At 40.8% G+C, this 16,649-nt stretch overlaps 1 protein-coding gene across 2 annotated transcripts; it reads left to right on the top strand.

Annotated features, from left to right (window-relative positions):
* Nucleotides 1-785: 785 nt before the first annotated feature.
* On the top strand, nucleotides 786-16,216 carry ZFAND5 (zinc finger AN1-type containing 5). Of its 2 annotated transcripts, none has more exons than XM_040540010.1 (6): nucleotides 786-1,080; nucleotides 4,212-4,369; nucleotides 4,804-4,918; nucleotides 5,329-5,426; nucleotides 14,171-14,296; nucleotides 14,569-16,216. In XM_040540010.1, the coding sequence occupies exons 2-6, from the start codon at nucleotides 4,219-4,221 to the stop codon at nucleotides 14,715-14,717; spliced, it is 639 nt and encodes a 212-aa protein (XP_040395944.1). In that variant the 5' UTR covers nucleotides 786-1,080; nucleotides 4,212-4,218; the 3' UTR covers nucleotides 14,718-16,216. The 2 variants fall into 2 exon arrangements, with proteins under 2 accessions (XP_040395944.1, XP_040395945.1); XM_040540011.1 differs by lacking the exon at nucleotides 786-1,080 and adding an exon at nucleotides 2,003-2,274.
* Nucleotides 16,217-16,649: the final 433 nt, after the last annotated feature.

The following is a 16,649-nucleotide window of genomic DNA, read 5'->3' on the forward strand; positions in this document are numbered from 1 at the left end:
TTAATGTAACATCACCCATGCTGAAACTGCCCAGCATTTCAGATTAATATAAAATATGGATGAGGATTTTCCTGGTAAGTCCGTTACCACTGTTCTATAGCTCAGGTTTGCATCTGAGAAAGCTGCAGATAGCAATGAAGATGTTCATTTAATTTAATAATTAAATCCCAAAGGAAACTTGGGACATGATTGCCTAAGAGGCAATGGCTTTGCCATGCAGCACTACCGCTGATCCGTTTAAAGAAGACATGAGACTTAGATGTTCAACAAGAATACTCAACAACGTGTTTTCCATTAAAAATGTGTTTTATTCTTCATGTTTTCCATGAAAACACCTCAGGGTGGGGCAGCTCCAGCAATCGGAGCGCTGCATGGGACAGCGATGAGCCCCTCAGGGGGGGCAGGGGTAGAGGAGGAAGTCCTCGGGGAAGGAACTGCTGACGTGTGGGGCTCAGACCGGGGCTGGGGGGTCGGGCCGGATCGGGCCGCGTCGGGTCAGAGGGGCAGCGACCAGCCCCGACATGGCGGGGGCGCTGCAGACCAGCGCCCGGCAGGGCCCCTCACGACACCCCCAGCCGCCGCCCCCTCCCTAACCGTGGGGGCTCCAACCGACCGACTCCGCGCGTGCCTCTGTGACGTCACCGCAGGGGGCGGGGCGCGACTCCGCCGGGCGGAGGCTCTGCCCCTCCCCTCCCACTCCCCGTTTCCCCTCCTCTTCCTCGAGGCAGCGCGCATGCCCCGTCGGCGTGCCTCGGCGCGGGCCGGCAGGAGGCGGAGCCGCCGCCAGCGGGCGGGCCCCGCCCCCTCCCCTTCTTCTTCTTCCTCCTCCTCCTCCTCCTCCTCCTCCCCGCCCCCCGCCCGCCGGCTCCTTCCCGCCGCCCGCCCCTCGCGCCGCGCGCGCCTCGCCTCGCGCCGGCGCCGCTGCCCCGACGGCCGCGGCTGCTGCGGGAACAAAGGAGGGAACCGGCGGCGGCGGCTGCTGCTGCGGCCGCGGCTGCTCCGCGCCCCTCGCCCTGCCGGCAGCGGCCCGCAGTCACCCGACGAGCCCGCCGCGGGGCACCCGGCCCCCGCCGCGAACAGGTAGGGGGGGCGCCGTGGAGCGAGCTGGGGCACGGGAGGTGGCCTCACCCTTCGGTTCCAGCCCGCTCCCTGCCGGCCCCGCCGCAGACAATGAGGCGGCCGCGGCCCGGCCGTGACTCAGGGCTTCGCGAGGCACGGCCCGGCCCGGCCCCCCCCCCCCCCCCCGGTTTCGGATCCTGGTCCTCGGCCCGGCAGCCCGCGGGCCTTTGTGCGGCGGGGGGGGGGGCGCTGAGCGCCTGGCGCTGCCGTGCCTTTTGTCTGGGCCCGGGCGGCGTTTTAAATCGCGGCCCGTCAGCTGCAGGGTCGGCAGCCCCCGGGTTTCGCCATACGTGTGTGTGTGTGTGTGTGTGTGCGCTTCGGATGGGGGACCGCGGGGACGCTCCGTTCACACACCGGGCAAAACATCCCCCTTCGACCTCGGGGAGCCCCGGGGAGCACCACTCGCTCACCTTGGAGGCACAATAAAATCATCGTATTTTATCCCCCACAAAGGGAAACAGCTTGGCTGTAAACCCCTCCCCCTCCTTCCCCCCCCCCGCCAAAGAGCTTTGTTGGGAGGTGTTTTTGTGACCCTCTGGTCATCCGTCAGGCCCGCTGCCCGCCGCTCCTGTTGCCGGCTGGGGATGAAAATGGCTGTTGGAGGCGCCTGGCTCGTGATGCTGCATTTTCCCGGCCGAAATGAAGCCTCCGCGCTCGGCCCTCCCTCTGGAAAGGAAGCCGGCGTCGTGCTAATCGGATTTTATATTTTCCCCTCGCAGTGGGTGTATGCTCGGCTGCCTCGGCTCTGTGGGCTGTGTAGGAGTTGGCAGCCTTCGGAGATATAAATAGAAGCTGATTTCAGAGGCCCCTGTTGACGGGGTTTTGTGTCTGAGCCTGTGGCTCAGCCTGTCACATTGCAGCCTTGTGACAGGCGGAAGCTAATGCGCTCACACATGTGACCCGGGCTTCTGAGAAATGCTACGGCAGGCGGGCAGGCGCATGTGATGGCATTAGGAGCTGGTTTTCCAGGGGAGTAGGGCTCAGTCTGGGGGAAGCCGTCAGATCGCTGCTGGTACTCCCAAGGAGAGGTCCAGCAGGGGAGGACTGATTGGAGAAGCGTGGGATTTGCCTCGTCTGAAGCCCTCGCTTTTGCTGTTGTTGGTTCAGGAGGTTATACAGCCAAATCTACTGTGGAGGATAGTAGATTCACTTTGGGTAGGTGCCTTATAACTGTTTGCCTGCTGGTGATGCTTTCTTTTAGAAGAAACAAGTGACACTCAGACCTTCTTCAGGAACCTAAAAAGCACAGTTCGTAAAGTGCTGGACAACAACTTGACCTTTTTGATCAGGGGCATGTGTTTCAAGTAGTGGGGAAACGTGCTGACAAAGGAGCTGTGAAGACTGTTGTTTGTAATGTTCTAAAAACAGCATTAAGACCTAAAGATAGGTTTAGTGAGTGGTGAAACAGCATGTTAATTTGAAAGTGAGATTGATGGTGGCAGCATATTTGATAACTCTTTGAGCTTACCTGCTTACCAGGAGGGCAGAAGTAGGGTCTCTGCTTTAGATAAGCATAAACCTGCAATGTAGATAAGGTTGGGTTTTTGTTTGCTTGTTTTGATTTCTCTAGTTTGGTCATAATTTGTGCTGACTTCCTCGGCTGGCGTATGTGGCTATAAATCCATAACTTGTTCTATCAGAGCAAGTGTGAAGCTGTTCTGCAGGACTACCTGTACCTATACAGTTATCTATACCTGGAGAAATGAGGTCACCTGCAGACAAACAGATTAATTTTACTTGTTCATCTCCTGTTATTGATTTACTTTTTTTTCCCAGAAATTTAGTTTAACTAAACAAAGGTTGTTTTGCCCTTAGTTGCAGTTATCATACTATTGAAATCTAAGTTTACGAATTGCAGTGTAGTGTTTCTGAATTGTATTTTTTCTGTACAGTGCAGTAAACCTGCTTTTGACACTTTTGAGTTCTCACAAACATCAAGTGGTCAAGTATCTTTCATTATTATGTGTGCTCCTGAGTAGGAAGATAGTCATCAAGAGATAACGCTAAAATAAATCTCCCCAAGTGCCATGTATAGTGCTTCTTCTAAATCTTGGGAGGACAAGTGCAGTATTCTTGTGTGTCCTCAATTTGTAGTAGATTGCTTGATTGCCATGCTCTAGTTTTGTTGCCCTTGGGAATGAAGGATTTGGTTGCTGTATCAGTTTTTCTACTAACCTTGCTTTGCAGAGGTTAACCAACAGTGAAGGTGAAGTATTTTTGTTCCTAGTAACTGCAGTGCGTGGCAGAGTTAGTGTTGTCTACATTTGGAAGGTTCAAAAGTCTCGCTGTAACTTTATTAAGATGAAAGATTTAACTGGCAACGTGATAGAATGAATCCAGCAGCCTAAAGTTGTTGATTTTCTTTTTTTTGGAAGAGTAAGATCAGGTCTAAGCTTATTTCAGAAACGCTGTTTAGGTTCTGTTGAAGAGCGTGTTGTACACATGTTGTTGCCAGTTAATACCGAGTATCAGCTTTCATACACAACCTGAGGAGTATTCAAGGCCTTGTTTTGGAAACTCCTTCTAAAGATAGGAATACAGATTAATGGCTGTTGCCAATACTTAAGGGATTTTTACTCTTCCTTTTAATAAGTATATTGTGCAAATCAGACCTACTAATAGTGGAACTAGCATCAAAATGATGCAAGATCAACATTACTGAAAACGTGGGGTTCTCCTGATGGAGCCTGAAAAACTAAGCTATGTTAGTTGCCACAGTTATTTGGCAGATACACGTTTGGTCTTGCTTATTCTGCATATGCACATTAATGTTCAGAAGTTGGTAATAAAGGGCTGTTTTTGCCATTATGTTGAATTTGTTCGTAACCTGCACACACATCTGTGTCCAACAAGCACATTGTTGTTATACTGATACTGAGAAGTACTTTTTCTTCCTTTGAAGGTTCATAATGATGTTACTTAGCAATACGATTGCAGTATTGAATGGTATATTAACGTCCATATAAACCTCTTTAAGAATGCTGATATCACCTTTTGGGGGCAGGGTGAGCAGGCATACTTTAATTCTGTAACCCTGTAATTGATTTTGGTGACATGCCAGCTCCTAATGCAGTTCTTGGTTTTATTTACAGCATCGAGATGACTCAGGAGACAAACCAGACCCCAGGGCCCATGCTGTGTAGTACAGGATGTGGATTTTATGGAAATCCTAGGACAAATGGGATGTGTTCTGTTTGCTACAAAGAGCATCTTCAGCGACAGCAGAATAGTGGCAGAATCAGCCCAATGGGTAAGGGTGTCCAGTGTGTGTTTTTTTTGTTTGTTTGTTGTTGCTGCTGGCTTTTTTAACTAAAACATACAGATGAAGAAGAATCCCGGAACGCATTTGATAAGAACTTCTTAAGGCTGTGTGCTAAAATAATGAATGTCAAAGAGAATACTACTTTAAACATAGCAAAAATAAAAATGCATTTGTGTAGCATGTCAAGGTCCACCTTTAGTTTTCTTTTCCACTTACCCTTCAGTGTAAGTATATTGTTACACAATCTCTGTATTTTGGCTGCTGGCAGTGTAGTTTGTCTTGTAAGAAAGAAGTAACGTGCAGTATAATGAATAATGTGTGCAGTGTATTCTTGTGCACAGTTCATAATCATGTACAAGAATATTTGACTAATGTATTCTACAACTCATTTCTAAATGGCTTTTCAAATCCTTGTTATATAGGAACAGCCAGTGGTTCAAACAGTCCTACCTCAGACTCTGCGTCTGTACAGAGAGCAGATACTACTAGCTTAAACAGCTGTGAAGGTGCTGCTGGCAGCACATCTGAAAAATCAAGGTAAGTTGAAAGTATTGTTTTGAGTTTGAATGAGCTTGTGAGTGTGTAGCAAGTTAAAGGCTGGCAGTAATTTTGACCTACTGCACTGAATTTCTACAGAGCAAAAGGGGACAGTGTACCTGACAGTGCTTTATGAATCTTTATAAGTGACGAGTGATTAAAATCTTTGGTGTTGGGCTGCTGCATTTTCAGTTTATCTGGAGAAGTACTTTGCTGCAGATTTGACTATTTCCTTCTAGGGGGAACTAAAGTAGAGTCCAAAATGTGTTTTGAAGATGGTAGAAGCAGAGGTCAGCAACATGTATTAGTAGTAATTAAACAGGTAGCTTGTTGATGGGTTTGGACAACTTAAGCTTTTATTATGTATTCAAAACTAATGTAAAATTACATGTTTCACTGTACATAAACAGAAATGTGCCTGTTGCCGCTTTGCCTGTTACACAGCAAATGACAGAAATGAGCATTTCAAGAGAGGAAAAAGTAACACCGAAAACAGAGACTGAGCCAGGTATGTTTGCAGCATAACACTGGGTACCACTGGTGACTTAAGAGGCTGATGGTTTACGTTTTCCTGAGGAGACATCTCACATTGTAGTGGTGGTCTTGAGGAGGTGTTAAGGTGGTTGTTGAAGATGCATTTTTGAGTACTCTCCCCTCAGAATCAAGAAAAATAACCAGTGCTAGAATATATTTTTTTTGTCCATGTTTGATGTCAGTAACAAAGAAGTTTACACCTGTGACGGCAGTTTTTGCTTCCAAGCTTTCATTTAGTTATTTTTAAAGTAAGGCACTCTGAAATTACATGATGGCAAGGTGGTCAGTTTTGAAGTCAGTGTTGAGATTTCTGTTTATAATCTAGCAGTGCAATTCCTGCTGACTCATGGCAGTCAAAATGTCTTGTTGCATTTAGAGAGTGGAGTTCTTAATTCTATTCTACAGAGGAATGAGAGTGTGGGTGGAGGGAATACATGGTTTAAAAATAGTAACAAAAACTGTTAAAGGTTCATGAACTTGTGTAATCTGTAGGTGTAACCAAAGCATTGTCTTGTGAATGTAGGATACTTAAAGTCTTAGTTGCTGGGAGTGCATCTTAAGTTCAGAAGTTTTATTCTTATACTGGAAGGTTGTAGCTGTAGTAGTTAGTTCAAAGTTTGAAGTATAAACTTCTTGGAGGGAGTCAGGAAGGTACTGCTTCCATACTTGCAAGTGAGTGGCTGAATTCATGTATTGGTCTGTTCAAATGGGTATCTTAATGCACTTGTTCAATACCTATGTGTTCACATTTTTTGATTTAACTTAGCAGTTGTGAACAGTCTTAAAACATTGAAAGCTGAAGTTTGATTGCAACTTTGTTCACTTAAACTGAAGACAAAATTAATTTTCTCAGTTTTGAACTCAGCGGGATGAAAAATGCAGATGCTTCTCAATACCATATAAAAATGATTTTTAGCTAATCTTTGCCACAAAAATGACCGCAGCAACATCTGATATTTAATTGCTTACCATTTGTAGAAAGGAGTTTACCATTTGCAATAAAACATGCTAAGTTAAGATTCTGTGAGAGCTAAAGCCAAGAAAAAAACACTATGTACAGACTGAGAAGTGTGAGAAAAATCTCAAATAATTTTCTTCAGACAGGATCTTCTGTGAAGCTATTTCATTTGCAATTGCAATGGAAGGTGTCCTGCCAATGAGGAGCACATATTAGTAAACAAATCATAACCTTTTATTCCCCATTACCCAACACCTGATCACCTCCACTGTTTCGTCATTGGTAGAGTACTACAGCTTCACAAGCTACTCCATGCTCCTCTATACCATATATGTACATTTTTTTCTTCAACCCTTTAATTTCTGCTTTTTCCCTTTTTTCTCCTCTCTTACGTTTTGAGAACTTGTGATCTTTGTTTTACTGTTCTCACACTGCTCATCCTGTTTTTCTGAAGCTTCTACCTTGTTTTGGAACGGTGAAGCCTTCTCCTGTCCACTTATCTACTTAGCATTTCTCCTTGTTATGACTACACAGCTACCTTTGAATACAGAAAATTAGTTCTCTACTGCAAAAACACAACTTAGTTTCTCACAGAAGGGATTTTTTTACATCTATTAATTTTGTATATAAGTAGATGTTCTGTAGGTAACTGTAGGTAAGAGTCTAAGTTATTTTTATAAACACATGCATCCTTGTTAAGAATTCCTATCTGAAACGGTGTAAAGAAAGAGGAATATATAAAATGGTAGCAGTGGTGAAGTACTAGTGAATTTACTCTTACTAGAACTGCCAATAAATAGGAGTTAGTCATTTTGCGAGGTGTAAAGGGCAATCTTCAGTTTCTTTTGACATAGCACCTGTTTTTTCCTTAACAAGTGAACTGTACGTTAGCTAGTGTCACACAGCGCTTGGTTGATTAGAAAAGGGGAGAAAAATCCAAAAGCTCAACTAAAGAGACTTATGTATTGTTCTAAATAATCTTGCAGGTTGAAACAAGCTACAAAGCTGTCACAAGCTGGTGTAGATGTCAGTGGAAAAACTACCATAGAACTTAAATGTGTCTGAGGAACAAAAGTTCTGGAACAGAACTGCCTGCCTTAGTACATATTGCAGCCTTTCAACACTTAAAGGGGGTTTATAATAAAGACGGAGAGAGACTTTTTACAAGGGCATGTAGTGAATGAGATAAGGAGTAATGGTTTTAAACTGAAAGAGTAGTTTTAGATTGGATATAAGGAAGAAACATTTTACAGTGAGGGTGTTGAGGCACTGGAAAACATTGCCCAGAGAAGCTGTGGATGCCCTATCCCTGGAGGTGTTCAAAGCCAGGCTGGATGGGGCTTTGGGCTACTTGGTCTACTGGGAAGGGTAGAGTGCCTATGGCACAGGGGTTGGAACCAGGTGGTCTTTAAAGGTCCTTTCCAATCCAGAGCAGCCTGTGATACTGTGATACCTATAAATCTTTGAAATGGCCTCAACTGCTGTGAAGTGCCAAGTTTCCTCTTAAGTGCTAAGGTTTGGCACAGATTGTAGACAGCATAGGATGGTGTCCTTATGTATTATTCTTAGGGTTTGCTGGATATGTAATATTCACAAATTGGTGTATTCAATGGTATGTCAAGCTCCATATGTTGCATGCCACAGAATCTGGCCTGGACTTTAGAATCCCTGTCATGTCTGGACTGGTTGCATTTTTCTTCTTTTCCTTTTTCCTGCAACTTCTTGTGTGTGCTGTTCTCTCTTCCTGAGGAGGAAACAATAATAAAGAATAAATAATTCATGTCACCTCATAACAACAAAGCTAATGCTTTCTGGGAGGTGTAATTCTCTAAGAAAATGCCACAGTCATGAAGTTGCTAATGAAAACATGGTCTAGTTTAAGCACAGTCTGAATTTTGTAACTGTTTATCAGATAGTAGTAGATTGTGAACTAACAGTGTAGCCTTCAAGTAAAGTAGGTCTTTCTCTCTTTAACATTTCAATGGCATCAAGTTGTGTTCTCTTCTGCCAGATTTTAATTAGCAATTGAAATTTTTTGATATTTCCCTTGGAAGCCAGAATGTAATAAACATCTGTTATTGACATCTGGTCAATTGACTTTTTTTTAACTATAGCGTGAAATTGTACTTGTTTGCTGATAGAATTGAAGCATCAGACTTCAGAAGTTGCTGTGGTTGAGGACAATAAAACATTAAATTCCTATTTTGCTTAATTTGTTTTCCCAGGTTGAAGTGTCAACCTGGATTTTCATTCAGACAAATCAAGTTCTAAGACAAGCATGTCTTAAGAATTGAAGGGAGAAGAAATACATGGCAGAAGTAACTGACCCAGTTGGTTGTAATTAATATCTATCATGCTATATTTTCTTATAACTTGTAATTCTTAATTCAGCTTTATTGTTTGTAGTTTCATACTTGAATTGTGGTGTGTTCAGTTCAGCTGCTTATATGATGAACTACTCAGAAGTCAGAGAAACCTAAATCCCTTTACTTCCAAACTCCAATTCATAAGTGGGCACTACTTAATAATATTTTTATAAGCTCTTGATATGCTTTTACATTCCTTAGTAAGGATTGAATTCTAGTATGGTCTTTAACATTGGGATTTACCCAAAACATTCTAGAAATGATTTACAGCTGGTTTTTTCCTCCATGCTGTGTTACAGGAATTAAATTCAAAACCTAGCTAACTTTTTTCCTTCTTTGTGGTAGTCAGAACAATATACTTACCAAGTTGGTGAGGCATGCTGGAGCCCTTCCTTAAGAAACCTGTTTTGTTTTAGCAGGTATACAAGTAGAAATAAAAAATACGTATGAGAGAGAACTGAGCTACATATTAAGCATTAAAAGTAAACTCTTGAAAACAAGTATGTTTAAACAATCATGTTGTTTTGAGTTGCAGCATAGTTTTAGCATTTTTTGTGGTTTTGCAGGTCAGTTACCTTGTTCAGCGACGAGTTTCCTGTCGGGTCTGTCAGTGTTACCAGACATAATTAGTATCAGCATGGTAAACAGACTTTGTTTGGTTTTGTTTTTTAACCCAGTAATATCTTTGTTTTAGGGAGTAGAGTGTGGTAAGTTCTTTCTGTGAAACCACAGCTATGGAGTAGCACTGCCTGTAAAAAAAAAAAAAAGTGAATAGGAAATTGAATTCATATAAGTCATGTCTCATTTAAAATACTTATTTTAAAAATACCCAAGTACTGCTAACTTAAGGTCTAATTCCATCCATGTTGTAGGTTACCCATTCTGTTCTTGAAATTGGTATTTAATGAGCTTCAGAAGACAGTGGAAGGTAGTGATTGGCTTACTTGTCTTTTGACTCTACAAAGCCAATCTGATTATTTTACAGCTCTCCGGCATTCAGGTTCGGATCCTGCTATGTGTTGCCCTAACTTGCATTGTAGATAAAGTCACTGTGTTTTATCTGTGATGTATACAGTGTGTCACAGATAATATTGTAAGATGCGGAATAGACAGCTAGCTTATGAAATATGGTAGGCTTGCGATGGTGTCTAAATGTTATTCCTTAGATCTTTGTGTTTCAATAACTGCCTTGTTAATTCTGACTTGGCTTCACAAATGCTTATAGTATATAACCGTGTTGTTATCTGTAGATAGTTCCTTTGTGGCTGTCAGTAAAATTATCTGACATAACTTATGTTCAAAATAATTAGTTTATCTTCATATTTCCCATGTCTGTTATAGCACCAGTAGATATCCCTGCTTGAAATATTTCAGAAATGTAATCAGTAATCTCTTGGAAGTCTTGAAGCTGTACACCTTGGAAAGTGGTCCTGTGCTTGTTGCTGATAGAATGTTATTTAATCTTTTTAACAGAGAGGTATACGTCAGAGATCAAGCCTTCGTGGGTCCAAATTAAAGTGTATTTCTGTGTGATATTTAAACTGGGGTATCATTATGTTGTATTAATGCAGTGGTAAAGATATTCCATGTGTCTGTTAGTTGGGTACATGGGAAATAAATTACGTGCTGCATAATATGTTCATCCCCTTTCTTTGACATGAAATTAAAAATGGTGTTTATTCTTCAGCCTTTCATCATGAGCACCTAGATTGCCATAGCAGCTGTGGTTTCTGAAAAATAAAGTATTTACTCTCAAGAAGCTTGATACAGCATAAATAGAGCATAATAAGTACCGTCCATTTTTTCAGACTCAAATTTTACATACAAGCCCTTTGTATGTAAAATGCAATACAAGACTGTAATAATTCGTAGTTTCTGCTCTGTTACTGCAGAAGTGCAGTCTGTCTTCCTGATGACTTTTGACTTTATTTTTTTCTGTTCTAACTTTTGCCAGTTCTTCTTTGGTGGCTAATGGGGTTAGCATCATGAAGTCAGGATGTTAAAAACAGTTCTATTTTATCCTTTCAAGACTTACTTTGCTCCACTGCCATGCTTTCTACTTGATAATACCTTGGCAGTTATGCAGTCTAAGCTGTTGGGATCTTATTTTTGGTTAATTTATGTATGGTCAGAAGAAGCTTCGTGTTAATTTGGTATCCTCTTCTGGTTGCTTGTAGTATAGGGAGGGTTGAAGAGCGGTATTACTTTATTTTTATCAGGTTTTATTCAAGTGAAAAGTGACAGATCGTTCTCTCAGTGGAGAGGTCTCAGCAGAAAAATACCTGCAGTAGGTATGCTCTTCTGCAGCAGCCATGTTGGTTGATACAAGCAAAACTACTGTTAGTATTGAAAATCTAGTTATTTAAGTGGTTGTCACTTTTGAGTATAGTCACTGAGGGTTAATAACTTGGTCACAGAAGAGCTTTGTTTTCCTTTTTGTAGGACGCCTCCATGCGTAGGTTGAGTAGAACATGCTGTGGCGTGTGGCTAACTAACTTCATTCCCTAGTGGTCTCACTGTTCCCACACGCCTTCTGTAAAGATGCATCTTATGTTCAGGCTACGTGTGAAAGAAGCTATCCCAAGTCTTGATGCAGTGAGTGCAGTTAAGCCATGGTGATCGTATGGCAAACATTTAGTGTTCTCACCTGGTGTTTTGTAGTATGTGGTTTACAGTATAAAATTAATTTCATGTATTGAGGACTAGAGTCGTACTTGCCCAGTTAGATTTGGCTTCTCTGCCAAAGGAAGCCTTCTGTGACAACCTGTTGTCAGGACAGTAGCTGATGAATTTATGTTGGCTCTATTAATTTGGATTTAGGGAGCTCTTCCCTATCTTATTGTATTGGGACCTTTTTAGTGCCTGTTCCTGCATACTGCCTACTGCTTCTCCTTCTTTCCTGAATATAGTTTATTGAAGGATCCTATTCTGCAGCCCATTCAGGAAATGGGCCTCTGCAGTTTCTTAGGAACTGGGAGTAATGAAAATAATCCTGTGCTGAGATGTGTGGCAGTGAATACTTGTCACAATTTCCTTATGCAGATGAGGAAGCATACCTGTAGTAGCTGATAATGTTCTCCTTTAGATGGATTTAAATGTGTTTGTTTAGTGGCACAGAGTGATCTACTAGACTTTCTTTATGCATTGGTGATTCCTGGGAAGCTGTCATTTGCACTTTTACTTCCGTGTGAGCATGTTAGGCAGTGATAAAGGTTGTTCCTGTTCTTGTTTTCATTTTCTCTTGGTTCATGCTGTGAGTGACTTCAATTACTTAAGTCACTCTTGATTTGTCCCTTCTCCATTTTCTCTTTCATCTGATTGAAACAGCATGCATCCTTCTATGGCTCATACTATGAGTTGGTTCTGATGCAGATGAAGGTTCCCTCTGGCTAGCTATACACCTAATTGCAGAGTGCAGAAGTATCTTTGTTCTTTATTTGTGATGGCTTATGATTAGCTTTTCTTTTCCCTTTTTTTTTAATTAGCAGTATAACAAATCTAAAAGGAGTTTGTTTGGCCATACTTGTTGGGAGGTGGTGTATCAATTTTTCTTTAATGCCATAGCTGAGGCCTGTTAGTTAAGGTGACTAGGATCCAAGAGGTTTACATTATTTGTGGTATCACTGGGTTTTAACCTGTTCTAGTTAGAAGCTCTTGAATAGGTTAACTGATACCAAACGCTCCTTTCCTTGGGTTTAAAGACAAGCTCAGAGCATGATATCTGCTGATCTAGAAAACGTTAATTAATTTTAAAGACAAAAGTTGTTTTCTCCACAAATTCAGTAGCAGAAATTACTCCAAAAAGTACTGATAGCAGTACTAAATTATAGTGCAAGTTCTGTAGTATCTTGTGACCCTTGGACTTAATATCAGGGACTTCCTAAATTGTTAGAAAAATCTCTGCAAGATGACAAAAATGTAGAGAAGGGCCTTAGTGGGTCATTATATGAATTGCTGCTTATAAGAGAATATCAGTAGCTGTTGTCTTACTGTGTAACATTTCTGGGTATGAGCGGTGAGGGCTCCTTATTACCTCTGAGAACTTGTCACTTTTAAGCCTTGATTAGACTGTGAACTCCTGGCTGAGGGCTGTTTTGTACAGTGAATTGTGAGGTTTTCTAGGTGTTAGTGCTAATTGTGAGCTTTTATTTTTTATTATACATATGAACGTGATAATACAAATGCAACTTAAATATTTATATAAAAGTAAAGAGAAAAATAGTCAACGTAAATAATTCTTTGTCTGGAAAACTCCACTTCTCACAGGATGCAAACAAATCTGGACTAAGAAACCCTATTTGAGTGCATAACATTGATTACAAATGTGTCTTTAAGACTTATGTACACCACTTATTCTGGAATGCATCTTCTAGTTTGCTTTTTGTATTTTGAAATAATGGATGTCGTCATAACAGCTGGGAGAACTCAGGCTAACTGTGCTAAGAGCAGACTTCATGAGTTGTATGTGTTAAAGTTGGTGTACAGGCATATCTGTTTTCTTCCATGACACTTGTCTGTAAAGAGGATATTAAATAAAAATGAAAGGGTTTTTTAATTATTTGAGAAAATATTAAACAGATCCACAAAAGGACAAAATTTTATCCTTTAGAGAACTTGTGACACAGATTTGACTGAATGTTTTCATGACAAAAGGCAAGTGAAAAAGGAGTCATTTTGACTCCACCTGTTTGCATGTTAAAACTGAATTCAGTACAAGAATACAGATACTTAGTGTGAAAATCTGTACTTCATTCTTCAAGTTACTGAAAGTGTCTCAATGAGGCTCTTGTGAATTCTGTGCTTTGTTGCTGCATCTGTCTTGGAATCATCAGTTTGCTAGGAACTGTTTCGTTTAACTGTTTCAGGTTTTGGTTCACCTGACTTCATAAGTATACTGGCAGACTAATCCAGTACTCTGACAGTAACACATTACTGAAAACTTGGTTGGTTTCTAAAATATGTTCCAGTTAATTGTATTGTCTGCTGGTATCCTGCCTGTTCAATAATTTTAACCATAACCGTTGTTACTGTTTTAGATTAGACTGTACCTGATTATATGATTTTTTTTTTAATACTAAGCGTACATGGAACTTGCGGAGTGCTTCCCAAGCCCTTAGCACTTGTATGGGCCTTAGATTTTCTGGCTGGTGGAACTGTGGGGAAAATCTCAGTGTCTTGTGCAGACCTGAAAGGGAAATTTGTAGGGTACCTAAAACTCTTTATTCCTGATTTACATGTTCATAGACTAGTGCGTGTAGTACTTCAGACAATGGACTTCAGGGTCTTAGTAAGGGGAGTTAATCCTTAAGAACTAAATACTTGCTAATGAACTTCAATACGGAAGTGAAGGAAAGGGAGAAAATTAACCTTTATTTCTTTTGCTTGCTTTAACAGTTGTTACCCAACCAAGCCCATCAGTTTCTCAGCCTAGTACTTCGCAGAGTGAAGAGAGAGCTCCTGAACTGCCCAAACCAAAGAAGAACAGATGTTTCATGTGCAGAAAGAAGGTTGGCCTTACAGGTATGGGAACACTTTGTCAGTGTTCAACAGATCTGTACGAATAGCTGCCTCTTACTAGTTTAGACTTAATGAAATATCCGTGAACGTTAAACTTACTGCTGATTTGAAATCCAAACGACTTAGTACAATAGGTATTTTGGAAACGTTCATTTTTTCTTATGCTGGGTATCAGACAAACATGCCACCTTTGCCTGCAGTGACTAAGGCCTTAATTTACAGCTTACTTAAATATGAAGCTTCCTGGTGATTGTGTGTATTTTTTCTTTGTACAGGATTTGACTGCCGATGTGGAAACTTATTTTGTGGACTTCACCGTTATTCTGACAAGCATAACTGCCCATATGATTACAAAGCAGAAGCTGCAGCAAAAATCAGGAAAGAGAACCCAGTTGTGGTGGCTGAAAAAATCCAGAGAATATAAATTAACCTGCCTGTGAAAAGACTGATTTTTTTTTTCTTTTTAATATATCCTAGGAAAACATTGAAGAGCAGGTGCATGACCATTTTCCTTTGTTCTCCAAAGTTTTACTTTTAGTCTCGTCTGTCTTAATGATATTTCAGAATCTTTGGGTGTTTGTTACAGGCAGAATTGGATAGATACAGCCCTTGAAAACATATATGCCCTCCCCAGAATATAATTGGATGATCAGAAACCTGCACAGGAATACACATGCACAGAGGACAGACTCTTTAGTTCATGTGTGCCAAACAGATGTATGCTATCTGCATGTTTGCAGCAGATCTGCCTTTTGAGGTGTGTTTGAGGTATATAATCTTTGACTAGTGTTATGTGCCTGTTTTGGAGAAGGATACATCAAAAAGGTTGGCAGTCAACTTCTATCATTTAATATCTCATTCTAGTCTTAGTTTCAATGCTCCATTGTTTTCCACCAGAATGTCAGCTATGTAGAGGGGTCTACATTTGCAGTAGGGTAAGTGTTAGTGCCATATTTAAGAAAGTCACTTAGTTGCACTGAGGGAAAAATGGAAAAAATCGGATGCATGTGAGGAAAAAAAAAACTGTTTTGAAACAGATCACATTAACTTTATAATCATGAAAATAGGTTCCCAAAGGAAATATCCTGTTGGGAACTTAAGAACTGGCCTGCAACAGAATTGTCTGCTTTTCCTTGCATAGCTAAAACTTGTGTAGCACAATATTTTAAGATTGGTTTAAAAAACACAAGTTACATACATTTTTAGACATACAACAACAGCTCTATCAAGCAACACGTGTCTCAGTAAGTTGCTGAAGTATTAGAGCAGTTTATTATTCATATACTACTTATGTTCAATGTGTTCTGAGTTCAAAAGAATATTACATTTTTTTTCTAGTTTTAATGTAACAGTTGCACCATTCTGCATGGAAAACCATACCCAACATGGCTGCTGTAGACTTAAGTGGTAGCTGGAACCACTCTTGGAGGGCTGCTTTATCATTTTTAATTGTACTTGGGTGTAGGACTGTAGTGTTCTTGGGTGTATTGCATGGGCTGCATTATCTACAGCATTGTACAATAACAACTCTAGAAAAGGCAGTATACTTCACTGATGCTTGTCTGGTAATATCACTTCTGTGTTATAATGGAAGGGTTTTTTGTGATGTATGAAACTTGTGTTTTTTATATAAACAAGTACAGTTTAGACTAGTGTTGTGGTAATGCCTGTTCTCATCTGTAAATACGTATGTACACAAGGCGCTACTTCTGAACTTCTGATTTTTATTGCAGTGTTCAGTCTTAGTTTTTACTTCACTATTAAAAGCATCAGGTTTTTGCTTTAACATTGTTCTTTCAATTGAGTTATTAGATATGAAACATGTACAGATAGTTCATATTTATGTATTGCACATAATCATGCTACCCAGCATTTATGCTATATTGTATTATGTAAATAATAAAAATCATGTACAGAGGGAAATACTTTTGTGATAGTTTTTGTTTTAGTTATTGCCATAATCCAAAGGTGACCTCCTTGAGATTGGATACAAAGTTAATACTAGGTTTACACAGATGTCCTCTTTTTGCTTAAGCCTCTGTGTGTCTGACTTTGTGATTTGGATAGACCAACTTCTCTAACATGACTTGCTGAGGTCAGAGAAGCATGAATGGCTGGAATAACTACTTGATGGACAAACAAAAATGCCAGTGAACAGTGATGTGCTTCAAGGGAGCAAAGGAAAGCATTAATAATGATCTTCAAAGGTAGTGGGGTCTTTCTGGTTTTTTTTGTTTGCTTGTCCCCCCCACCCCCCAAAAAAAAATCTTCTTTCAAAAGGATCTGTTCTAATAAAGTCGGTATATTGACAATGTCATTCTGCCCACATCTTCACCAGCAGACCCAGGCAGGATTA

This window comes from Cygnus olor, chromosome Z, assembly GCF_009769625.2.
Source record: "Cygnus olor isolate bCygOlo1 chromosome Z, bCygOlo1.pri.v2, whole genome shotgun sequence".
NCBI lineage: Eukaryota > Metazoa > Chordata > Aves > Anseriformes > Anatidae > Cygnus > Cygnus olor.